Source organism: Sciurus vulgaris, assembly GCF_902686455.1.
Source record: "Sciurus vulgaris genome assembly, chromosome: 3".
Classification (NCBI taxonomy): Eukaryota; Metazoa; Chordata; class Mammalia; order Rodentia; family Sciuridae; genus Sciurus; species Sciurus vulgaris.
Window position 1 is genome coordinate 727,535 of NC_136463.1, and position 23,588 is coordinate 751,122.

At 60.4% G+C, this 23,588-nt stretch overlaps 2 protein-coding genes across 5 annotated transcripts; both read left to right on the top strand.

Annotated features, from left to right (window-relative positions):
• Positions 1–1,544: 1,544 nt before the first annotated feature.
• On the top strand, positions 1,545–10,301 carry LOC306656153 (secreted and transmembrane protein 1A-like). 4 transcript variants are annotated; one of them, XM_079131043.1, is made up of 5 exons: positions 1,545–1,742; positions 7,778–8,086; positions 8,835–8,891; positions 9,136–9,291; positions 9,765–10,301. In XM_079131043.1, exons 1-5 carry the CDS (start codon positions 1,568–1,570, stop codon positions 9,776–9,778), a joined length of 711 nt encoding a protein of 236 aa, XP_078987169.1. In that variant the 5' UTR covers positions 1,545–1,567; the 3' UTR covers positions 9,779–10,301. The 4 variants fall into 4 exon arrangements, with proteins under 4 accessions (XP_078987169.1, XP_078987170.1, XP_078987171.1 ...); XM_079131044.1 differs by having other exon boundaries at positions 1,547–1,742; positions 8,838–8,891; XM_079131046.1 differs by lacking the exon at positions 1,545–1,742 and adding an exon at positions 6,752–6,902.
• Positions 10,302–13,280: 2,979 nt separating this feature from the next.
• On the top strand, positions 13,281–15,956 carry CD7 (CD7 molecule). Its single transcript, XM_079130713.1, has 4 exons — positions 13,281–13,639; positions 14,431–14,775; positions 14,947–15,080; positions 15,492–15,956. Exons 1-4 carry the CDS (start codon positions 13,558–13,560, stop codon positions 15,597–15,599), a joined length of 669 nt encoding a protein of 222 aa, XP_078986839.1. The 5' UTR covers positions 13,281–13,557; the 3' UTR covers positions 15,600–15,956.
• The last annotated feature ends 7,632 nt before the right edge of the window (positions 15,957–23,588 follow it).

A 23,588-nucleotide genomic window follows, 5' to 3' on the forward strand; every position in this document is an offset into this window, starting at 1 on the left:
ATCCTCAAGCCCCTTCCTGCCAGCATGTCTCCTTAGGGTCCATGGAGCAGAACCCAGTGACCTCCAGGACTCCCCATCCCACATCCAGACCAGCACATCATCTGCACGTGGCCCTCAGGACAGGCTGCAGGCCCCCAGAGGATCCCCAGTAGGCCTCGAGACTTGCCCACCACACCCCATCCCACTCCGTTCCTGGCTCTGGGAAATGCAGGTCACCTCACTGCCCAGTGGCCTCCCCAGGCCACTCAGGATGGAGATGATGCCTTTTCCAGGTCACCCTAGCCTTTTTCTGCCTCCACCTGCCAGGCCAGCCCCTGGGGGTCTCTCCGCATGTTCCTGTGACCATCTGAGGCCTCCTTCCCTGCCCCAGGGGCCATCTCAAGGTCAGGGACTGGGCTGGACCCGTGCACCCAGCTCAGACAGGGGAGGATGGGCTTGGAGGGCTGAGTAGCATGGCCATCAGGAGTGACCACCAGTGGACGAGGCCCAAAGCCACTGCTGGACTCCAGCTCTCACCAGAATCCCATGCTTCCCAGCCTCTGCTGTCCCTGCCTGGTAACTTCTCAAACATGCCCTCTGCTAACAGGTGCCGGAGCACTGACCCCTCCTGGCCTCTCCCAGGTGGGCCAAGGTCTTCCAGGTTGTGTCCACAGAGCAGGGGGCCCTGTGGGGAGGAGCGGGGCAAGGCTGCTATGGCACTTTATTTTGTGATCAAAAAGGGCAGTTAATGTGGGGCACACTGCTGCACACCTGTAATCCCAGTGGCTCAGGAGGCTGAGGCAGGAGGATAGTGAGTTCAAAGTCAGCCTCAACAATTCAGCAAGGCACTAAGCAGTTCAGTGAGACCCTGTCTTAAAATACAATATAAAAAGGGCTAGGGAGGGCTGGGGAGATAGCTCAGTCGGTAGAGTGCTTGCTTTACAAGCACAAGGCCCTGGGTTCAATCCCCAGCACTGCCAAAAAAAAAAAAAAAGGGGGGGGGGATGTTGCTCAAAGGTTAAGCACCTTGGGTTCAATCCCCAGTACCAAAAAATTAGGTAGAAACCCTGGGGTTCTTCTGCTGCCTAGTCCACCCGCCTACCCCCAGTGCTGCCTGGCAGGGACCCAACCTGCCTTTCCCACAGCTCCCAGCCCTGAGGCGCCTTGTGGATTCTGAGCAGCCACACAACTCTCCTGGGCACGAGGGGGTCCCCAGTGCACAGGGTGGATGCCGCTGGCCCTGACGCCTGCAGAACTGTGAACCCACCCAGCTCCCCAAAGGAGCGGCCCCAGAGCCCTTGAGCAAGGGCACATCACGCCCTGGCCCTGCTAGATGGTGCCTCTGCAGCCTCCCACATGTTTTTCTAAATATCTTTTTATCTTATTTATTTGTACGTGGTGCTGAGAATCAAACCCAGTGCCTCACACATGCCAGGCAAGCGCTCCACCACTGAGCCAAAACCCCAGCCCCAGCCTCCCACTTTCTTTGCAGTGCACAGTTCTGACAACCAGCCACGACATGCTACCAAGCAGGCGGCACAATTCTGAGGACACGGGGCAGTTCCCGAAACCCCCGTGGCTTCCCAGAATGGTCTCCTCCCTGCTTAGGACAGTCCCCTTGCACAGACCTGCCTCCTCCTCCCGGCCCCTCCCTCTGGGCTCTTTCGGTTTTCCTCTGGGCGGGACAACAGAAACCCGTGGCGGGAAGAGGCACCAGGAGGAGCAGCAGGAGCAGGGCCAGAAGGAGAGGCTGGAGGGAGCAGGTGAGGGGCTGGCGTGGGCAGGGGACCGGACACTGGTGTGGGGATGGGGCCCCCAGTCCCGTCCTGGCTGCAGCCCCTCCAGGACACTCAGCCCCTGGCCGCCTCCTGCTCAGGTGTGCTGGGAAGCTCAGGGCTGGAGTCTGGCCAGGTCTCCAGGGCACGGGTGTGTATGGGGGACGGGCAGGCCCCAGAGGGGACGAACCCCGCCTCTTCTGGATCCCCAGGCTGGGCTCTGGGAGGGGCGAGGCAGCATGTGAGTCTGGAGCCCCGATCTTCCCACCTCCTCTCCCACGGAGCTGTGCCCGGGCTGAGCTCACTGGCTGCCTCCACTCCGCTTCGCCCCAGGTCAGCTGGCTGTAGGCGAGGACCACATCCCTGCCTTGGTGACCACAGCTGGCGGGAGCCCAGTGCCTCCGCGGCGAGCCGGGCTAGGTGGGGAGGCACCAGTGAGCCCTGAGGGAGGACAGGGCAGCCGGCAGAGAGCACAGAGTGACCCAGGGCTGAGGCGGAAGGGCTGTCTGGGCCCCTGGGGTCCCTCCTGGCTGCCTCAGCAGCGCCCAGGATAGGAGCCCTGCTGCCTGTGCCAGCGGGCCGTGGTGTTGCAGCTGCACTTCTCTCTTCTGAGAGCTGGGCTCACATCCTCCCAGTATTGGTCCGTGCAGCAGAGGCCTCTGCGCAGACAAGGAAGCACGCAGTTTTTCCAAGCCCCTGCACTTACAGGGCTGCAGTGTGGCCCCTCAGGGGTGGTGGAAGGGGAGCCCCCGTGGACCTCACCCATCCCCAGTGCAGCCAGGCCCAAGGACCCCCAAGCACCACGAACCAGCTGCCCGATGTTCCCAGCAGGACATGCAGGACACGCAGGGCTCTGACTAGTGGGCTGAGCGGCTACGCTGGGCTGGGGCCCTCTGGGGCCCCGGGGTATTGCCAGAGGACATCAGTCTGGTGTCGTGCTTGGCCGGGGGCCTGGCAGTGTTACGGCCAGCTTTGGTTGGGTGCTAGCGAGGGCCCTGCTTCTCGCCCTTTCCGACTCTGGAGGTTGGCTTCTGCGAGCTCTGGTCTCCCTGCCCCACACACTGAGCTGGGGCCCTGCCACCGCCAGCCTCCCACTTGCCCAGGGCACTCTCAAGTGCAGAGAATCCAACCAACACGGGGCTGAGCAGGATGGAGAGTGAGGGGCAGCCAGGCAGCAGGACAGGGAGCGCAGGAAGGGAGACAGGAAGTCAGGGAAGTGAGAGGGCTCGGGCAGACCGAGGGTAGGCGAGCAGTGAGCTACCCACACATCTGAACTGCAGGTAGCTAATCGCTTCTTAATTCAAGTATGTCCCAGATACTGTACTTGCTGCAAAATGATGGCCTATCTGAACTTTAAATGTAAGCAGGCATCCTGAATGGGCCATACCTGGCAACCCAGGAGAGGACCCTGTAGCCGGTCCTAGGTTGCCACTGTCACTGCTTGGAGGAGCTGGGCCTCTCAGTGTGAAGTCTCAGGAAGAATGCGACCCACCATTGTCCTCCCCACGCCCACTATCCTTCCCGTGGTCATCCCCATCCCTTGTCACCCAAGTCCCTAAAGGTCCCTGGGGCTTCCTGCTGGTGGCAGTAACATTCTCAGAATGCAGCGGAAAGCTTGTCCTTGTGCTGCGACAGTGACCTCAGCCAGCCTGTCCCAGGGTTTTCTCCGCACCTGCCAGGTGTTGGCGTGTGGCCCTGGAAGGGGGCTCAAGGCAGGGGATCAGCTCTTGAGATCTCTCCAGCCCAGTGCTGGTCCAACAGCCCTCCACCCCGGCTGGACAAGGGTCAGGGCCTCAGGTACAGCAGGAGATCCCGTAAGACGGTCAGTGGTCAAGGTGTTGGAGAAAGGAAGGCCAGAGAGGCACTGAGTGGCCCAGGTGAGAGGCAGGAAGCACCCGTGCTGGCTGGAGGGATGCAGGGAAGTTCCCAGAGCCTGGGAGCTGGGAGCCTGGAGGAGGCAGCGGCCAGGGAGAGAGGACAGTGGCTGCCCTCTCCTGCCACCCCCAGCCCTGTCCCTGCTGGAAGCAGGGGCTGAGAAAGGCGGCGTGCTGAGCTGGTGAGCTCCAAGAGAAGCAGGAGCCACCACGCCTGGCATCTCCTAGCTCCAAGGCAGAACAGGGCCAGCGGCTGAGTCGCTCAGGCTGGGGAGGTGGACGTGGCTACTGCCCAGGCAGAGGAGATGGGTGCAGTCTGGTGTGTGTGACTGGCCCACAGAGCCCCCAGGACCTGGCCATGAGATCTGTGGTCCCACTGTCTGCTGGGGACACAGTCAGGCGCAGATCTCCGAGCAGCCAGGCCTGGCATCCAGAGGCAGCCAGGCTGGGTCTGTCCCTCCACGAGAATGGAACCCAGGCAGAGCGAGTACCCCACAGGGAGGTGGGGAGGTGTAGGCAGAGTAGACTTCCAGTAGACTTCCAGCTCTGAGTCACGAAGATCCATGTGGCCTTTAGCTGTTTGGCCAGGGTGCTGACCGGTGACACTCCTGAAGGTTCAGAGTCCAGAAAGGAAGATCAACACAACCCAGCTTCCTTCTGAAACGGGATTCCCCTGAGCAGCTGGGCGGGATCAGGGAGGAAAACAACTGCCCTGACAGACCTCGCCTCCGCCCCATGCTGGGGACAGGGTGGATGGCAAAGCAGGGGCCCCTGGAGAAGGGGCGCAGGGCACCTTCAGCTCCAAAGAACGGCAAACTTGCCAGGCCTGGGAGCCCCGAGGGACGCCTCCCTCCCACACTGCCTGCAGTCCCAGTCCCCAGGACAGCTCCCCACACGCAGCTCTAATCCCCACCTCCAGGCAGGGACCCTGCCCGGCCCCAGCTGGGTCCCTGGTGGTGAAGCCACACCCGGACCCCTCAGTCCTTCTCCAGAGCCCGTCGAAGTGCAGACTTCAGAAGAGGGCTGTGAACCCACTGGGTTTTGGTCATCCTACCAACTCTGGTGCCCTGTCAGCAACACAGGGTCTGTGACAGAGGCCATCACATCAGCCCAAAGCAGCGGTACCTTGAGGGGCAAAGGCGGGGGTGAACTCAAGGTCCCCCATCTGGATTATGGAGGCCTCTGGGGCTGCCTCAGAGGAGGACCACTGGAGAGCGTGAGGAGAGGTGGCCTGTGGCTATCTAGGACTAGGTTCAGTGGACACCACTGGCTTGGGCAATGTGACTTGGACCCTGACCAGTGCCCTCAGCCAGCCCAGACTCTGACCTCCTAGGGACAATGCCGTGGTGTCAGGGCCAGCTTTCCACTGGGGACACCAGGTGCCTGGGTGGGTTGTGGCACCTTCTGCTGTGACTGTCTCATGGCCACGCATTGTGTGCTGAGAAAACACCACTAGCTGTGCCTCTGAAGGTGACTTCCAGGAACGTCCTCCCTAGGTGAGGCAGGAAGCCAGGCTCTGAGCGCGCTGGGGCATAGGACTGGGGCTATGAGCTGTGGAGGGCAGCAGGCCAGCTGGAGGACAGCCCTGGCAGGGGGCCAAATCTCAAGGGCAGTGGGCAGCAGTTGGGAAGCACCCTGCCTTGTCCCAGGAGGACTGCAGGCCTCGCCCAGTTGGCTCCTACGTGACAGCCCAGCCGCCTCCTTTGGCTGTTCCCTCCTTGTCCCCTCCCCAAGCCCAGGGGGCAGGTCAGCAAGTATCACGCAAACAGCTCCAGCAAAGCTGCCACCTCTACATGTCACCAGGGGCAGGTGAGGGCCAAGACTGACCTCTGACCAGCCCAGGCCCAGCCCAGGCACTGAGCCCCGACCCACAGTGGGGTACTGACTAGCCCTTGTGGGTGCTGCTGGGCAGTGTCCCCTTTTGCAAAACTGCCAGGTGGGGGCAGTTCAGGCTTCTGGGAGGGGTTCCTGATGATCCAGATCACACGGCTTGAGCACCTCCTGTATGCAGGGTGTGGTGGCATCATCAGAGGCTCATCTCTGCTGCCTAGCCCTGTGCGTGTGCCCGTGTGCTCACCTGTGTGTGCGGGTGTGCGTGTGTGAGTGCTACGGAGCAGAACAGCACCCTAGGAGGTTCCCCAGAGGAGGTGGAAGATGCGGTTTGGGGAGGCCGGTCACTGGTCTCCGCAGGGTTCCAGGGTGCAGGAGGGCGGTTCCCCCAGAAGTGTCCTCTGTCCAAAGGGGCCTTCCTTCCGTTACTGCAACCAACATCCTGGGTGGGAAGGGGCCTCCTCTTCCATGCCAAGGAATCTGGGCAAGGAGGCCAGCCACACCCTTGTGGCCTGGATGGGGCACAGGTAGACTGCACAAATGTTGGAGGCCCAGTAGGCCCACCTAAACAGCCTGCAGCCTGTCACCCATGAGACAAGGAAAACGAGGCCTGTGCTACAGGAAGCAGAGCAAGGGAGTCTGTCCCACGGCGGGGCGGGTGGAGCAGGGCAGGTGGGTTGCGGTCCAAGACACCTGAGCACGACAGGGTAGGCCCAGGACTGCTGACCATGCTGACCAACTGGGAGCGAGTGAAGGAGCAAGGGAGGGCACAAGGCTGGGATGGGCACATGAATGGCAGCCCCAGATCAAGTCACAGCCCTGCCACCAGGATGCCACCACAGCACAGTGGAAAGACCCGGACCCAGGGCAAGCCCCCCACCAGGAGGAGCTCTCGGGAGCATAGGCCAGAGCAACTGGATGACCCATCGCTGGGACACGCCGCTGGGCAGTGCAGCTCACTAGCATGGCTCTCCAGGCTCCGCTGTAGGGGACTGTCCTGCGCTGGGTATCCTGGGAACGCAGGCTCTCTCCCGTCTTCCTGGGGCTTCCCTGGGTTCCTGTGTCCAGGGCCACACACGTTAGGAAGCACAGGGACAGGATGGAGGGTGGGTGCTGGGGGCCAGACACTGGGAAGAGGCTCAGCTGTGGAAGGCACAGCTGGTCCAGCAGAAGCTGGGCCCCTGGGCTGCCCAGACCCTGGCCAGGTGGAGGCAGCTCCCTCCAGCCTGGCCACCACCTGGGGGCTTCTGACCCCTGGGCTTCCCTCCCTGCAGGGAGTGTCCCAGGAACTGGCGTCCAGGACAAGGGACCACAGAGGCCTCTCCCCAACGGCCAACCATGTGGACCCGGCCCTCTATGTCCCCTAGATGTGTCCCCCAACCCTGCGTTCTCAGCATGCTTGGGCTCCTGCTCCTGCTCACCTCTCTGAGTGCTCAGAACACAAGTAGGTCTTGGGACCCTGACCCTCTGCCAGAGAAGGGTCGGGGTACAAGCGGTGGGAAAGCAGACAAGGTCAGGCCCAGACCTGACCATGCCCCAAGAGATGACTGTGACCCTGCCGACCCAGGCCCCATGGGTGAGCAGCCAGCTGGCGACCCTGGGTCCTCGAAGGGCACCCAAGGACAGCGAGGGCAGGTGCCCCCAGCAACGACTGCTGGCCACTGTCCGAGCATCGGTGGGGGATGCCCAAGACCACGTCCAGGCTTCAAGGGAAAGAGGGCCCCTGAGAGTTGGAACCTGGGCCATGGCCAGGGAATAGGAGGCTCCACAGGACTGAGGACCTGCCAGCCTGCTCCCTGATCCATTCTGGTCAGCAGCCTCAGCATCACCTGAGCCTCAGACAGGCAGGCGCTCAGAGCACCAGAAGGGGATGTGTAGTGGACAGGTCCCCAGTGATTGCCCAGCACAGCCCTGCAGATCCAGGTTGGCCGTGCAAAGACATGCCCGAGTGCTGTCCAAGACACCAGTGACCTGGTCACTCTGATGGCCAATGGGGGACAGTGAGAATTTGGGGTCAGATCCCCCCAGGATGTGCTACTGGAGATCTCCCTGGATCCCAAGTGGTGGAACCACACAGGGCAGGGGACTGCAGGAACATCCTGCTGACCAGCTGACTCATGCCGAGTGACCAGCTGGGGGACAAAGGGCCCCTCCGGGCAGTGCGCTTCTGCCTGCCACACCAGCTCACCCAGCCCAAGTGTGAATCGCGCATCGAGCCCCTGGAGGCCCCGACACCACCCCTGCCCCAGCTGGGGAGAGCATCCAGTCCAGCTCTCCAGACCCCGCCCAGCCCACACGTGTGACCCTCCCCCCACGCAGGCTGGGACAACCCCTCCTGCACACAGGGCGTGGTGTCCGTGTCCAGGGGCCGGCGGGCAGTGATGGCCTGCAACATCTCCAACGCCTTCTCCCACATCACGGTCCAGCTGCGTACCCACGGGAAGGACTGGACCATCTTCAGTGAGAAGGCCCCAGGGCGCTTCTCCAGGGCTGGCTGGCAGCTCCAGGTGCAAGGCGGCCAGGCCCAGCTGGTGATCGCAGCCGCCCAGGACGCCCACGCGGGGCTCTACCTGTGGCGTCTGCAAGGGCTCCAGAGAAACTACAAAGTCACTACCCTGAACGTCTCAGGTGAGGCGGGCCCGGGGCGGGGCCAGAGCCAGGGCTGCCCAGGGAGGGCGGGCAAGGGGCGGGGCGTGGGCGGGGCCTGCGAGCAGCGGGGCGAGTTCCCCACTGGGCGGGGCAGCAGCCAGGAGGAGCCACAGAGCAGAGCCCAGAGTCCCGGGGCACAGAAAGGCTCACACGCCTGGATCCTGATCAGATGCAGCGAAGCAGAGGAGCCTCTGGCCCTCCACCTGCTGTGCCTCCGTCCTAGCCTTCCCTGAACCTGCCGGCCCAGCGCCCACCTGATCAGCCTGGCGGTGGACCCGGCCACCCGACAAGGGCGAATTCTCTCCAGACCACAGCCACCCAGGACTGCCCTCCTGTCCTCACCTGGCCCCCACCTTCCTCCCTTCCCCACCGGCTTCTGTCGATTGTCCACAAAATAGAAGAAACCGCAGAAAACGTCCCCCTCTCCTGAGCTGACATGACCCCCAGGCCTCTCCAGGGCTGTCGGGGCATGCCCTGGATGCCCATGCCCTCCGTGCCCAGTCGTGCCCCTCTAAGCCTAAACCCCACTACCCCCCAACCCGTTCCTTCCTTGCAAGAACCAAGGTGGCCAGGCCCCCACACTGGTCTACTCCACCTCTGTCACCTACCCAGTGGGCAAGGGCTGCGATCTGGCCCCTGGAGGGGACCCAGGGAGCCCTACCCGTGCTCCTGCTGCCCAGAGCTAGTAGCCATCAGGACTGGCTCCCAACCTGACTGTGCTCCCCAGCAGAGCCTCAAGACCTGGACGAGGCAGCCGGCCTGGGGACTTCCCGGCCTCCCTGGGGTAGGTGCTGCATCCCTGTCCCTGAGGTAGCACCCCCTCCCTGGGCTCCTCAGTGCCCAGCCCACCCCAGGACCACTGTGCCCAGAGCCTGTCCCACCCGCCAGCCTCCCTCTCCCCAGTGAGTCCCTGCCCAAGGGGGTGTGGGTTGTGCAGGTGGCAGGCGGTGGGGGACCCTGCTGTGGCTAGTGGGTGATGGCTGGAGCAACCAGGGATGGAGGTGACTCTGCCCACCTGTCCCTCCCAGATGCTGCAAGCCAGGTCCTTGGCTCAGAGACTCTGCAAGCCAGGTCCCAGGCCACACCCCAGTCTATTGTGGGACTCCTGGTTGCTGTCCTTCTCTTGATCCTGGTGGTGGGCACCCTGGGCTGCTACTGGCATCGACGTTCTGAAGTTTGTGCAGGTGAGAGGCCTCTATGTGGTCCAGGGCAGGGGTGGGGGCCTCCCTGTGGCCTGTACTGGGCAGTCTGCTCCTTAGTCCTGTACCCACAGGGGCTCAGGCGTACAGTGGGGTTCGAGGGGCCCAGACCACGTTCTCCCAGGACCCCAGCCAGCTGTGGCCAAACCACAGGCCCATACTTGTGCCAGGCCCACAGGCCTCACTTGTCCCTGGGGCTCCCAGGAAAGCAACATAGGGGTGGTCTCCCTGCTGGACTCCTGGGAATTTCTGTCTGGGACGGAACCGGTTCCCTCGGAGCCCAGGGGGAGTGGGCTCAATTCTCCTGGGCTCAGAACCCAGCTCGTGCTGTTTGTGTGTGTGTGTGTTGTGCACGTGCAGATGCAGAGCTGTGTGGCCTGGAGTTGCCTGTGCCATGTCTGAGTGTCTGCATGGCACCAAGGTCTGTGCCCAGCCCTCATCCCTGCCTCTCTCCCCAGATGCGGAGGTTTGAGCCCTGAGAACCAGAGTTCAGTGGGAGCAGTCTACCTGGAGTGCGAATCCCAAACCCGCACTCCCGCAGTGAGGCCGACAGGGGTCACCTTCCCTGCACCTACAGCCCTTGGGATCCCACCTCACCCTGAATCCCAAGGCCCATGGAGCCGTCACCCTCTGCCCAGCTGAGCTAAGGACAGTCCTGAGAGCTTTCCTGGTACAGGAAAACCTGCCCCAGGTGCCTGGATGTGGGTGGTGGGTCTCTCAGGTTGTGCCACGCCCACTGGGGAAGTGCCTGGAAACTCGGCAGCGTCCTGCTGGGTTTCTCTTCATCACTCATACATGGACAGAAACCGGCCCCCTGCAGTCTCCTGTCTCTCTCTGCTGCTTCATCTCTCTAAAAATGGAAAATCTCAAATTGCACAGCCCTTGATTGACAGGGTCTGCCTGCCTCTGCCTCTTATCAGGAGGGCGTGGGCTCCTGCACTCCAGGGGCTCCCCACTCCTTGAGAGACCCCAGGACAAGCCAGAGGACCTCCAGCCTTGGCTTAAGTGGACCATGGGCACACGCCTGTCTTGACTAAGAGCAGAAACAAGTTTTGTGGACCCTATTGCCAAGGCTCCATGCCCACCACTAGAGGGCGAAGCAACCCAGCTGCAGGAGCCCTCGGGAAGGAGGTGGGAGGCATAGCAGGTGCCTGCTCCAGGGCTGCTGCAGGACAGACATGCATGCCCTCAGCCTCCCCGGGCCTCTCCTGGGGGATCCCCCGGCCCCCCACTCGGGCCCATCCCACCCCCACCACACTGCTCTTCTCTTGGGCTCAAATCTGCACCATGTGTTTTCTTTATTGCAATTGTAACTGTGTTAGTCTTCTTGTCATCACTGTGACCAAAATACCCGACAGGAACGACTCAAAGGAGGACAAATTTATTCTGGCTCACAATTTCAGAGGTTCAGTCCATGGTCAGCCAAGGCCATTGCTCTGGCCCAAGGTGAGGCAGAACATCATGGTGGAAGGATGTGATGGAGGGAAGCAGCTTAGTTCATGGTGGCCAGGAAGTAGAGAGAGGAAGGGGCAAGAAGGTACTGCAGGGAAAGTGCACCCTTCCAGCCACACCCCAGGGACCCCTCCTCCAGCCATGCCCCACCTGCCCACAGTTACCTCCCAATTAGACCATTCAAAGTAGGCTGGATTGATGAGATCACAGCTAAATCTAATCATTTCACCTCTCAATATTCCTGTGTTAATATAGGAGTTTTGGGGGGACACCTCACATCCAAACCCTAACACTCCATCTCTGGCCTCTAAGAGCTTATGTCCATCTCACAATGCAAAATGCATTGAGTCCATCTCCAAGAGTCCCACAGTCCTAACACTTCCAGCTTTACCCAAAAGTCCAGGTCCAAAATCTCATCTGAGACGCAAGGTAAATTCCTGGCTTTGAGCGCTCTAGAGAGCCAGAGCCAGTCACATAATGACATATTAGAGTGGTGGAGAGTGAACGTCCCACTCCAAGAGGGAGTTTAGGGGTGTGGACGGAAGAGAGGAGACCACAGCAGGCTGAAAGCCATTGGCACCCTCCTGCACCGCATGGAGGACCACGGCAGCAGGTCGTGCTCTGCGAGAGGCTCAGGCGGCCCCACCTCTCGGCCTCACCAGTCGTGGCACACGTGGCCTCCTCTCAGCCTGGCCCTCCACAGCCCGCAGGTGTCGTTTGTGTTTTTCCAGACAATCCACATTACCAGCCTCTCTCAATTTTCCTAGGGTCTCTGTTCCAGCTTCACCTTCATACTTCTCATGTATCACCCACTCAGGGGCAGCCCACAGGGACTCTGACCCTGATACACTTTGCCTGGCCTCCCAGGCCTTCCTTGGAATGCATTCCTGCAGAACCAGCTCCATGTGGATGATGCCAAGGTCTGCTGCCAGCTTGAGAAGCCATTGGGGCCCTAGGATCACATGGCATCTGAGTGCTTGGCTGAGCAGAGTGAATGAACCCTGGGGAAACAATCTTCTGGGCATCTCTGCAAGCAGAATGTCCCATGTTATCTTAACTTTTACACCCTTGAGCCTGCAATGGGTGTGGTCTTGCAAAGTTCTCAGATGCCCTCACGACATCTTTCCTAGTGTCTCTGTGCAAGTACTTAGCATCTCTTTAGTGGCTATAATTTTTTTAACAATCACACCTTCCTTGGCCTGAGTTTTACATGCCCTTTTTTTTTTTTTTTTTTTTTTTTTTGTGGTCCAATAGCAAGTTTTTAAAATTCTCCTTCCAGCACCTCGAGAAATTTTTCAAAATAAAGAGGAATAAATTCTTCCTTCTCTGCTTTTTGCTCGTGATTTCTCACAGTAAATCTGGCTAAAAGCTGACAGCAAAATCCAAGCCACTGACTAAATACTGTGCTGCCTTGAAATTTCCTGCACCAGGTTAATCAGTACACCATTTAAAAAATATTTTTAGTTATAGACATAATTTTTTAATGTGGTGCTGAGGATTGAACCTCTGGTGCCTCACATGTGCTAGGCAAGTGCTCTACCACTGAAAGCCCAGTACATCTGCCTCACAGAAAGTCTCAGGACGCAGGCAAAACGTAGCCAAGTTCTTTGCCAGAATGCAATATGAATGGCCTCCCCCAGTTCCTGACAGAGCCCCCATTTCCCTCCTGAGCACAGTCTTCATTTTCTGCAATCCTGTAGGCATTTTGGGCTTCTGAGCTCCCACCAGAGTCACCCATCGAGCTTCACCTACAACTGTGTAAGTCTTCTCCAGCCTGCATCTCCAACCTTCCCCAAATTCCTCACACAAGACAGCTCCAAAGGCTTCTGAACCTCACAGTCAGGTTAGTCACAGCGACAACCCCATTTCTCAGTACTAATGTCTGTTAGTCAGTTTTTCATTGCTGTGACCAAAATACCTAAAAAGAACAACTTAGAAGAGGGAATTTTAGGGCTCACGGTTTCAGAGGTTTAGTCCATGATGGGGCCAAGCCATTGCTCTGGGCCCGAGGTGAGGCAGAACATCATGGCGGAAGGTGTGACAGAGGGAGCCGCTCAGCTCATGGTGGGCAGGAAGCAGAGAGAGGAAGGGGCGGGAAGGTGCTGCAGGGAAAGCGCACCCTTCCAGCCATACCCCAGGGACCCCGCCTCCAGCCTTGGTGTCCGCCGCACCTGGCACAGTTACCACCAGTCAGTCGCCCCAGCTAGGATGGACTGACCAGGTCACAGCACTCAGTCCAGTCCCTTCACCTCTGAAGGCCCCTGAATGAGCACAGGTGCCCTCAGGGGACACCTCACACCCAGACCACAGCAGTAATTTTGGTGTTTTCTTCCACCATATGGATAGAAACCAGAATTTCTTTCTAAATAGGCCACGTTTCATATCTTGAGAAGCGTCTGTATTGCTAATCTTCAGCCCAGAGGGGCTGCCAGCAGCGGCCTCAGCTCCCGACCCCCAGCTCCTCCTCCGGGGGCCCCTGTCTGTCTTTCCTTCCCCTGTCCCAGCCCCAGGGCCTGACCCTTCTCTTTCCTCCCCAGATGTCCCCTGTGCAGACATTCTGTGGGGCAGGGACCAGGCTGACAGATGCATCGTGGGAGGAGTGAGGGGTGGCTCCTCCCCCTGCCCTTGCCTCCCCCCAGGAACCACCTGGGTGCCTGCGGCAAAGCCCTCCCTGGGCGCCCCAACTGGCTAGCACTGTTGAGCCCAAGTGCCTCTGCTCTACGCTCCCCAAATGTGTCCTTGAGGGGCTCAGGCAGGGGGGCCTCCCCAGCAGCAGAGTGAGGAGGCTTAGCGAGGCCCATGTTGGCTGGCTGGGGCTTGGGCAGCATGGCCCTGCTGCTCCTGCTGGCTAGCGCCCTGTCTGGGACCCTGGCTGCCCCAGGTAAGTGCTTTTCTGTTCCTCTTTCCCATCCCTCCCTGGCTCCTCCTGGACAGCAAAGGGGTAGGGGCACGCTGAGGGCCCACATCAGGAGCAGGGGCTGTGAAACTGGCTGAGCTCTGGGCAGCAGAATCCCAGGGTCTTCTAAGATCAGAGGCTTTCTTTTCTGCAATCAGCCGTGCGACTTTCACCGTAGAAGGACTTTATCCCTTGCCTCTTCCTAAAGCAGGAGAATGTGGGACGCCTCGCCTGTCGGGTGCGTGTGGCAGCCAGGCCGGGCCGGCACCACCCGCTTCCAGACACACGGCACAGCTCCTGGTGTCCTGGGCAGCCAGGCCTGGAGTACAGTGAAAGATCTGTGTCTGCACAGGGAGGCTGGGCGCCACTGGACCTGGGCGGGTCAGATAGGCTTGTTTCTGGAGGTCCCGTGGACAAACCAGAAGGTGCCACTCCACAGAGCCATAGGCTGCAGGTTCCTGTGAGTGGTGGGGGAAACTGAGGCAGCCAGTGTTGCAGAGGAGGCTCACAGGAGATAGGACAGTGGCCTCCAGCTGTGTTGGGACTCCGGAGAAACACGTGGAACCCAGGCCAGGGGAGGTTGGAGCTGCAGGAAGGAAGCCCGACTTACAGCCTCCCCCAGTGCTAGGTGGGGAGAGGTGGCAGGCAGCCTGGTCCTGCAGGCCCCACGGCCCCTGGGTGCGGGCCCCAACCCCGTGATACCGCGGCTACCGAGGGCCATCCCAGCGTCCCTGCCATTGTCCCTCAAAGAGGGTGTCCTCTGCTCTTCTGCCCAGCCTGTGGTGACAGCAGCAGGCCCTCCACAGAGGTGCAGCAGTGTCCCCGCTACACGGCCCTCCCAGAGGGGGCCTCGGTCAGCATCACCTGCTGCACCAGTGGGCCCCTGCAAGGGATCTACCTGAGGCGAAGCTGGCCACAGACCACAAACGTGATCTACTACGAAGACAACGAGACCTCCACTGTGGACCAGCAGTTCCAGGGCCGTGTCCACCTCTCAGGGACTCAGGACAACCTGACCATCACCATGCACCGCCTGCAGCGGGCGGACTCGGGCACCTACACCTGTGAGGCTGTGCTGGATAGCCATGTCCTGGGTCCCGGCACCATGCTCATGGTGACAGGTAGGGAGCACGCCCCCTCAGGGCCAGCTGGCCTGGCCAGCTCTTCCCCTCTGCACTCTCTGCAGCCGCTCTCCCTCCAGGCCTGACTTCCCAGGCAGCCTCCTGGATCGCCCTCCCCCTGCCAGCTCCACAGACCCTCCCTCCCCTGAAGCTCTCTTTTTTTCTTCCCAGAAAAACCGTCCCAGGTCGTGCACAGGTGCCAGGAGCTTCTGCCCACGTCCCTCGCCCTCCGCGTCGCCCTGGCTATGGGCTGCTTCCTCGTGGGGCTGGGCCTGGGGGTGCTGTGCACCCTGAGAAGGACACAGGTCAGTGTGAGCGGAGGGTCCTGGCCTGGTCCAGTCCCTCCCATGCCAGCAGAGAGGGCGGGCAGGGTCCCAGGGGCCTTCCTGGAGTGTGGGCCTGTGGGCCAGACTGCATGTGTGTCTTGTGGGATGCAGGAGGGTCTTGAGTGTGCGTGCGTGTAAAGTGTGGGGGGTGGGAGGTCTCCACATGTGTTAGAGTCAGCGTGTGCCATGCGGGAGGGGCTCTGGCCTGGTCCCATCCCCACCCCAGTCAGGTCCAGGTGGGGGTCTGCCTGGCCTCCTCCCAGGTTTGGAGAAGCCATTGCTATCAGAAAGCTTCCCCTGGGTGTGAGCGTTGAAGGGGAGCTAGGAGCAAGGTGCCCCGGGGCTGGACACTGGCCAGCCCCACCTGGCTGACAGCAGGCTGCCTCTTAGATCAAGGGAATGTGCACCTCGAGGGATAAGAGCTCGGCCAGCGTGGTGTATGAGGACATGTCCTACAGCCGCTGCAACACCCTGTCCACCCCCAACCAGTACCAGTGAGCCCACCAGGCCCTCAGTGCCCCTCTGCCCGCTGTCCCAGTCCCCGCCTCAGCAGAGCTTGCGTAGACCCTGTTGACCTGCTGGCCCAGGGCCATGGCGCTTCTCCGTGGATGGGGCACCTCACCCAGGAAGCCTCCCTGCCCAGCTCCCAGGCCCTCGAGGGGCCTCTGATCTCGCTGCCTCCAGGGACACACTGCGGCAGTCCCGCTGCCCTTCCTGGCCCGCAGCCGAGGGGGGCTTGCTCTGTTGGGTGGACTTAGTGTGTGGCAGGTCCGGAGCCCCTGGAGAAACCTGGCAAAGGGCGCAGGGGTAGGTCCCCCCACTCAGCCTTGCCAGGAATAAAGTGCAGACTTTCTTCCTGACTGGTGTTTACTTGGTGGGCGCTGAGGAGGGGAGGGGGCTGGCTGCCACACGTCTCTGGGCTCAGCGCGGGTGTCTGCCTGTGAGAGCTCGGAGGAGACTGAGAGAAGGAGGGAGCGCTTCCCAGCCTGCCCTGAGGGAGCCCCAGAAGCCGCAGCCCCCTGCGGGGGAAGAGCGGCTTGCAGGGCTCAGCGCAGGCAGCCTCACTGCCGGGGAGACAGCACTCCCCAGGCCCCCAGGGCGGCACTTGCAGATAGGAGCCCCCATTTCCCCATTGACGATGGGGAAACTGAGGCACAGGCACTCTGCTGACACATGGAAGAGCTGCCAGGTCCCCCGCCAGCCTTCATCACTGCCTCTGGGACAGCCGGAGGCACAGGAGGGGCAGGAGCAAAACCTGCCCCACACACGCCTCCACCCAGGCCACCTGGCCCACCTGCTCCCCCACGGAACACGAGGGGCACAGAGGAGAGGCAGCTGACAGCACGATGGCCCTGCTCTGTGCCTTTGTCTAACAGGGCGACCGAGGGGCCCCAACCCCAGCTGGGACCCACCTCCCCCACCAGCTGCCCAAGACAGACCCCCTGTCCATGGCCCACCCCGCTCCCTGAGCCACCCCTGGGGCCTCCAGGGGACTGTGTGAGTGGCTCAGCATGGAAACCCAGGGCCACCGGGAGCGGGGCGTGGAGACACCAGGCAGAGTCCCAGGAACACAGACCTGTGGCAGCCACACAAGTCACCAGACCGCTCAGCACCCCATCTGCCATGTGGAGCCCCTGGACATGGGTGGCCAGGATGTGACACGGCTGGACTACAGGGCTGCTGAGGGCTCTGTCTGGACACCAGCCAGTCCACCCGCTCTCACTGTTGACACGTGAGTTCTGGACCCACCCTTTGCGTGGATGGCTGCCAGCCAAGACGTGGTGTCCGTCTGGGTCTGTCCAGGCTGCGGCTGAGGCCAAAGTTCCTGGTCAACATTGCCAGCCTCTCTGTGAGCCAGGCCCAGCTTCTGTCCTTGAACATAGCCTCTGTCCCCAGACCTCCTCCCGAGCCGAGACTCCAGTCCCCTCCCTTCCACCCAAATGCCCCACTCGCCTCCCAGGAGAGCCCCACTTCCCTCCTTGGCCCTGACGACCCCACTCCAGGCCCGTGGGGGGCTGCTACTCGTCCACCTGGTCTCACTCAGCTGGTGGTCGGTCACCAGCAACCTGAGAAAACTGCTGTCAGCCCCCTGACCCCCCTGACCTCACCTGTCCACAACCATCTCTGACCCAAGGACCGTCTGTGCTGTGTGCTGGCAACTTGAGACCCCTCTGTAAAAGTCCCTGAAATGAAGGGCAGGCACCTGAGACGCCAGGGAACTGAGAACGAAAGCACCAGGCACGGCCTAGGAGAGCCACTGACCAGTAGGAACACCCAGCGGGCGGTACCAGGCAACCACTCACTGTAGTTAGCAACGAAACACCAGAGGAAGCGAGGTGATCTGACCCACTGGGTTTGCAGAGATTTAAATGACGCTGTGGTGTGATGTGCAATTCACCTAAATTTCTCACTTCAAGAAAGTATCACTGGGACTGTCCTTGGCCAGAGAGCCCAGCGGTAGTGTCCAGAGCAGTACTGCTTTCACCACAGGAACTAACAGCTCGGGAGGCTGCGGCAGGGGCATCCTGAGTTCAAGGCCAGCCTCACTGACCCAGCGAGACCCGTGGATGGGGCTGGGGTGCAGCTCAGTGGTAGAGCACTCCTGGTTCAGTCCCCAGCACCACAAAATGTAAAAGACTAACAACTTGAAAGGACCTTGAGCGCCCGGGAGACCTGCTGCCCAGATCATAGCCGGCATACTGTGGCAGCCGAATGGCACCATGGAGCCAGACATCTTGGCAGCTCCCCTCAGAGTTGACCAGACACCAGGTGGCCACACAGGTTGGCTGCAGAACTCGGTGGCCCCACATTGAAGAAATAAAATGCAGGCGGTGTCTTGAGTTTTTATCTGCCTCTTACGGATTTTCAGATCAATACCAAAGAAGTAGGAATGGTAGGCGGGGGTCAGCCACACAAAGGGCTTGGGGTAGGCTGTGGAGGGCCCAGTCTCTCCCATGGAGAGGCGTTCGCCAGTCTCCCTGCTCCCCAGGGATGGAACCTGGACCCTCAGGTGTGCCAGGAAAACGCCTCCCACTGAACCACACCCCACCACCCTGGCTCCTGTGGAGAGGCCACTGAGGCCTCCCTGTTCTTGTTGAGGCACTTGAGGTCATGGGGTCTGCGCCGCCCCCATCTTCCCCGCCCGCCATCTGTGGTCCTCGCAGAGAGTCCTATGGTTTCTGCAGTGACCAGCAGCAGCTGGTGTGCTCTGGACTGGCATCTGGAGGCCACCAACCCAGTCTGCTGTAGTACCTGCTTTGGTCCCTGTGGCCCTGGGCCAGGAGCTGTGGGCCCTGCAGCTCCGCCTGCTCCTTCACACCATCAGCTGGATCTCAACAGCTGCCAACAAGATGGGCAGAGACTTGAGGGCAGAGCCTTTGCTGCTCAGGGTCTCGCCCCTGCCCCGCTCCAGGTGTGCCCACCCACACCTGGACCAGACTCAAGGCTCAGGGTCCAATAGCACCGTGCACACAGCGGCCTGCCAGAGCAGAGGCAGACGCACAGAGCCCAGAGAGGGGACGGAGAGCAGGGAGACCAGCAGCTCAAACAGAGACCTGGACAGCGCCTTCAGAACCGAATCTTGTGACCAGAACCCGTGGAATTCCACACTCCGCACAAGGGGACGTGGTCAGTATGTGAGACCTTTTTCAGGAGCGTCTGCCACCATGGGGTCCTAAGCAGGGTGAGGCGTGTGGAAGGGCCTACAGGCCCGGGGCCGTCACCTGTACCGCAGACTGGCACTGTAGGTCAGGGCTCACTTGCCCTGAGAGGGTCGTGGATGCATGTCTGACTGATTTTTCTTATATGGGAAAAGGAAACAGGAAAGTGGGCCATGGCACAGCTCATGACAAACACCCGGGCACTGCAGGATGGACCACAGAGCTGTAAGCCCTCCTGGAGGCTGTGGAGGGCCTCAGCCTGGGCCCAGCCTGAGGGCTGCAGGGCCTCCTCAGCTGCACCTCGGGAGGACTGGAGCTTCTCCCCGCTCTCCTCAAGTCTGGCGCTTGTGTCCAGCTCCACTTCAGGACCGGAAGCCCCAGAGTATGGCTTGGGCCCAGAGGATCCCCAGACCCATCCTGGGCTCTGCTTGCTGTCAGGAAGATGGAACCTTTCTGTGAGCTGTGTCCTGCCAATCCCCAGGTCCCTTCCCAGACTGCCCAGCAACCTATGACCCCAAAGGAACAGCTACACTGGACAGCCCAGAGACCTATGCAGAAACCAGGAGAGGCAGAGAAGAGACCATTTGTAGAATCAAAAAGTAGGATGGCCAGGTGCTGTGGTCAGATATGGTGGCCAGGCACAGTGGCCAGGTGCAGTGGCCAGGTGCAGTAGCTGGGTGCGGTAGCCAGTGTGGTGGCCATGCCTGTAATTCCAGTGACTCCAGAAGCTAAGGCAGGAGGAACGGAGGTTTGAGACCAGCCTCAGCAACTTAGGGAGACCCTGCCTCAAAATAGAAAATAGAAAGGCTGGGGATGTGGCTCAGCGTGGAGCATCCCTGGACTCGATCCCAGTACTTGCTGAGACGTGCCCTGCAGACAGAGGTGTGCGGCTATCTGAGGAGGCATGCAGCATGTAGTGTCACTCATGATGACAGGCACAGGGATTCCAGAAGACTGGACCAGCTCTTAACTCCATAACACGGAATAGACCACACAGTGCTGGAGACCGGAAGTCCAAAGGGGAGGTGCCGCTGGGAGGGCTCCTCCTGGAGGCTGTGGTGAGCGCCTGAGGGACGTTCTGTCCACTCCCAGTGGCTCTGTGTCCCACCTCCGGGCACGTCTCCTGCATCTATGGCTCTGTGTCGAAACTAGTCTCCTCATATAAGGACGCCAGCCCTGATCCAGGGCTCTCAGCTCAACTCATACACCTACCAAGTCCCTGTCTCCAGACAAGGTACAAGCACAGCTCTGGGTGGACACGAATTTTGGGGGACAATGCTAAATTCAGTATGCATCCCCTTTTCAGACAGTGCTGGGTTGGAGTTCTGGGTGTTTGGGGACCTGGCTGGAGGCCTGAGCACAGGGAGGAGGAGAGGCGGGACAGGGAGATGGAAGAGGGGAAGCAGGGGTCAGGGAGGGCTGGCAGCAGGGAGCAGCCCAACCTGACAGAGTGTGTCGCAGCGTCCCTGTGGCTGGGGATAGGGTGGTGTTGGGCAGTGACTCCGCCCAGGCTGGCAGTGCATGGAGCAGACCCAGGCTGAGGATGCAGTGAGAATGGCCAGCTCTGGACATGCTAGAGTGGTGGACCAGGCAGGGACTGAGGTCAACATCAAGGCTCAGCTCCCTGCAATGAGGGTTCGGATTTGGGGACAGTGGGAATGTCCCAGGACAGGGAGTAGAGCCACAGGCCCTGAGGGTCCTGCTGGCCCAGGACAGCAATCGCAGTGACCCATCCTGCCCACCGCCCACTGTATGCTGCCACAAGACAGAACCACAGCAGATTCAGCTGTAGGTCTGCTTGGCTTCTACCCAAGACTTATGGACCTAGTTAGGTGCCATTCTGAAGCCCAGGGCACTCCCACTGGACAAGGGAGGGGTGGAGGGACGGCGGTTTCCCAAGGTGGTCACAGGAGACAAGGAGAGCAAAGAGCCGATTGGTTGGCGTCCAGTTGCTTCTCTGTTGGGTACAGCCGCGGGGGTCTTCCTGCACAGGCTCAGGTAGACTGGGATGTCGGCTTGTAGGAGAAACGGGGGTGCTCTGGGGCCTCCGTTTTCCTTGAGGTTTCAGTCATCTGGCCCCAGTGATGGGCTCTGACTGGTCTCTTGGGGGCTAGTATGGTCACAGACCTCGGCCGCCCGTGACGTTGCTTAACAAGGCAAAGGCAAGGGGGTGCTGGGAGGCGTGGGGAGGAGGGCGCCTGGGCTTTCTGGAAGCTTCTGATTCCCCTGGGGAGGAACGCCATCGCAGCCACCACCGCTGGTTCTCAGCTGCCAAGGGGCCAGGCTGTAAACAAGCGGCTCCCCTCCTCCCCGCAGGATGCAGAGCTGCCTGAGTCAGCCTGCTGCAGGCTCCGTCTGCAGGCGGTGGTTCCAGCTGGGGCTGCGGTTGGGGCAGGAAAACCCACTGGACCGGCAGCACCCGAGTTCTCAAGCCCCACGTGGCCGCCCCCGAGCCAGGTGTCAAGGCTTCTGTGCTGGGCCATCCACTCTCTTAAACCAGGTGCCTGGCCACCCGCTGCACAGTCCCACACCACCACGTTGGCTAAGGACCCCATAGGCCCCGGGGCTGGGGTGGGGTAGCCCTCTGTGTCCTTCCCGTGCAGTCCCACCCACACCTACTGGACCCATCCACCATCACTGCTGCCAGCTCCTCGCCCTTGCACCCACCCCTTCCCACGGGGGTCCTGGATGGGCCTGGGGAGGGGAAGAACAAGGGGAGTGAGGAGGAGGCGTGGGAGGAGCAGGGATCCGGCAGAGCCAGGGAGGCCATCCCCAGCCTCTGTTCCCTCCCCAGACATTTTCTTTCTTTCTTTCTTTCTTTTTTTTTTGGTAGTACCGGGGATTGAACCCAGGGCCTCCTATGTGCTGAGCAAGGGCTCTGCCACTGCCCCATACCCCTGGCCCTTTTTCATGTTTTATTTTGAGACAGGAGACCACTAACTTGCCTAGGCCGGCCTTGTTGAACTTTCTTTTTTTTAAATTTTAATTTATTTTTATTGTAAACAAATGGGATGCATGTTGTTTCTGTTTGTACCTGGAGTGACAGCATACCATTTGCGTATTCATACATCTACGTAGGGTAATGCTGTTTGGTTCATTCTGTTATTTTTTCCTTCCCCCCACCCCGCCCACCCCTCTCTTCCCTCTATACAGTCCCTCCTTCCTCCATTCTTGCCCCCCTCCATCCCCCATTATGTGTCATCATCCGCTTATCAATGAGATCATTCGTCCTTTGGTTTTTTGAGATTGGCTTATCTCACTTAGCATGATGTTCTCCAATTTCATCCATTTGCCTGCAAATGCCATAATTTTATTATTCTTTATAGCTGAGTAATATTCCATTGTATATATATACCACAGTTTCTTTATCCATTCATCAATTGAAGGGCATCTAGGTTGGTTCCACTCTTGGCCTTGAACTTTCGATCCTCCTGCCTTGACCTCCCAGTAACTGGAACTTGGTCATCTGTCCCCGCACCTGGTTTCCCTGATCCTTCCACCTCGATGGTAACGTGAACAGCTAAATAACACTTAGCAGTTGGTGATATGCCTGCAGAAGCCGGCCCAGGCAGGCCAGGTCCATCACCCCCAGAACAAAAAGGACACGCACAGCCTGATGAGGGAGACCCCACTCCGCAGCAGCCCTCCTGCTCTGCTGCTGCTCTCCTTCCCCACAAAAGCCCTTTGAGCCCCGAGCCCTGGCGATGGAGTTGTGAGGCAGCAGCCCTGCCTCTCTCTCCTCTAGATTGCCTGCCCCTGAACAAACTCCCAGGTGGGTCTCACAAACACTGGCCTTCAAGCCGCGGGCCACGGAGCTTAATTATGGTAGCAGGGTCAGCAGGGACAGCCTCCCACCAGGCTCCCACCTGGGTGAGCCAAGCCCAGAGCCAGGAGCCCAGAGCTTGGAGGGATGGGCCCAGGGCTCTCGGACCCCTCAGGCCTCCTAGGCAGCAAGCAGGATCAAGTGGGCACTTTCACAGGGCCTGACCTTGGTAGCCAAGGGCAGCAGGGAGTGAGTCTGTCTGACCGAAGACAGCACTCTGCTTCTGATGGGCAGTGCCCAGGGCCTCCCCAAGCCTCCTGGTTCTCCAAGTCGTGAGAAGGGGGCCCACCGCACAGATGTCACCCCTGGGTCCAAGGCACCCACTCTTCCCCAGGCACCTCCCCTTAAACTCTCCCGAAGTTCTGCCTGTCGTTAAGCACTCAGTCCTCACAAGGGCCCAGGGTCCGGGGCTGACACGCCAAGCCAGAGGTGGCCCAGGCCAAGACAGTGCCATCCAGAGGGCACCTGTTTGTCCAAGGCCCACCCCGGTTTCGACCCAGGAGGAAGGGCCCTTTGGGAGACTCTAACCACCCCTCGATGAAGTGGATCCTGTGGCAGCTTTTCAGAATACCCTGCCCCGTCTGCCATTTCGACAGAAGCCCAGGAGGTGTGTGGAAGGGGGTCTTCCACTGCAAAGGCCTGAAGGAGCGTGAGGAGGTGGCGCCCCACGAGGACACAGAACCGGGAAGGCCAGGGCCACACAGCAAATGCTTCTGCATTCAGCTGCTGTCTCGGGTGCCACGCCCTGAGGCCACGCAGAGTCCCCTCACGTTGTCTGGAATTGCAGCCTGCACCTAGTCTGTGCTTGAGGCTCCACAGTACAGTCTGGGGGCTTCCTGGGTTCAAGATCAAAGCCCACCATAGACCACAGAGGAAGACACCAGAAAACAAGGGGGTGGGACTCTTGTAAGACACCAGCAAGGGCCAGCAGCTGCTGCAGGGCCTAGGCACCTTTCTGCAGCCCCCTGAGGACACTGGGGGTGTCAGGTGCCCGGAGCCCATGGG

Bases quoted from the DNA above. Each gene is read 5' to 3' on its own strand.
- LOC306656153 (XM_079131043.1), top strand. From the start codon at position 1,568: ATGGTCTCCTCCCTGCTTAGGACAGTCCCCTTGCACAGACCTGCCTCC. The intron at 1,743-7,777 runs GTGAGGGGCTGG...CCCCCCACGCAG, and splicing joins GGAGAGGCTGGAGGGAGCAG to GCTGGGACAACCCCTCCTGC. The intron at 8,892-9,135 runs GTAGGTGCTGCA...TGTCCCTCCCAG, and splicing joins GACTTCCCGGCCTCCCTGGG to ATGCTGCAAGCCAGGTCCTT.
- CD7 (XM_079130713.1), top strand. From the start codon at position 13,558: ATGTTGGCTGGCTGGGGCTTGGGCAGCATGGCCCTGCTGCTCCTGCTG. The intron at 13,640-14,430 runs GTAAGTGCTTTT...TCTTCTGCCCAG, and splicing joins TGGGACCCTGGCTGCCCCAG to CCTGTGGTGACAGCAGCAGG. The intron at 14,776-14,946 runs GTAGGGAGCACG...TTTTCTTCCCAG, and splicing joins CACCATGCTCATGGTGACAG to AAAAACCGTCCCAGGTCGTG.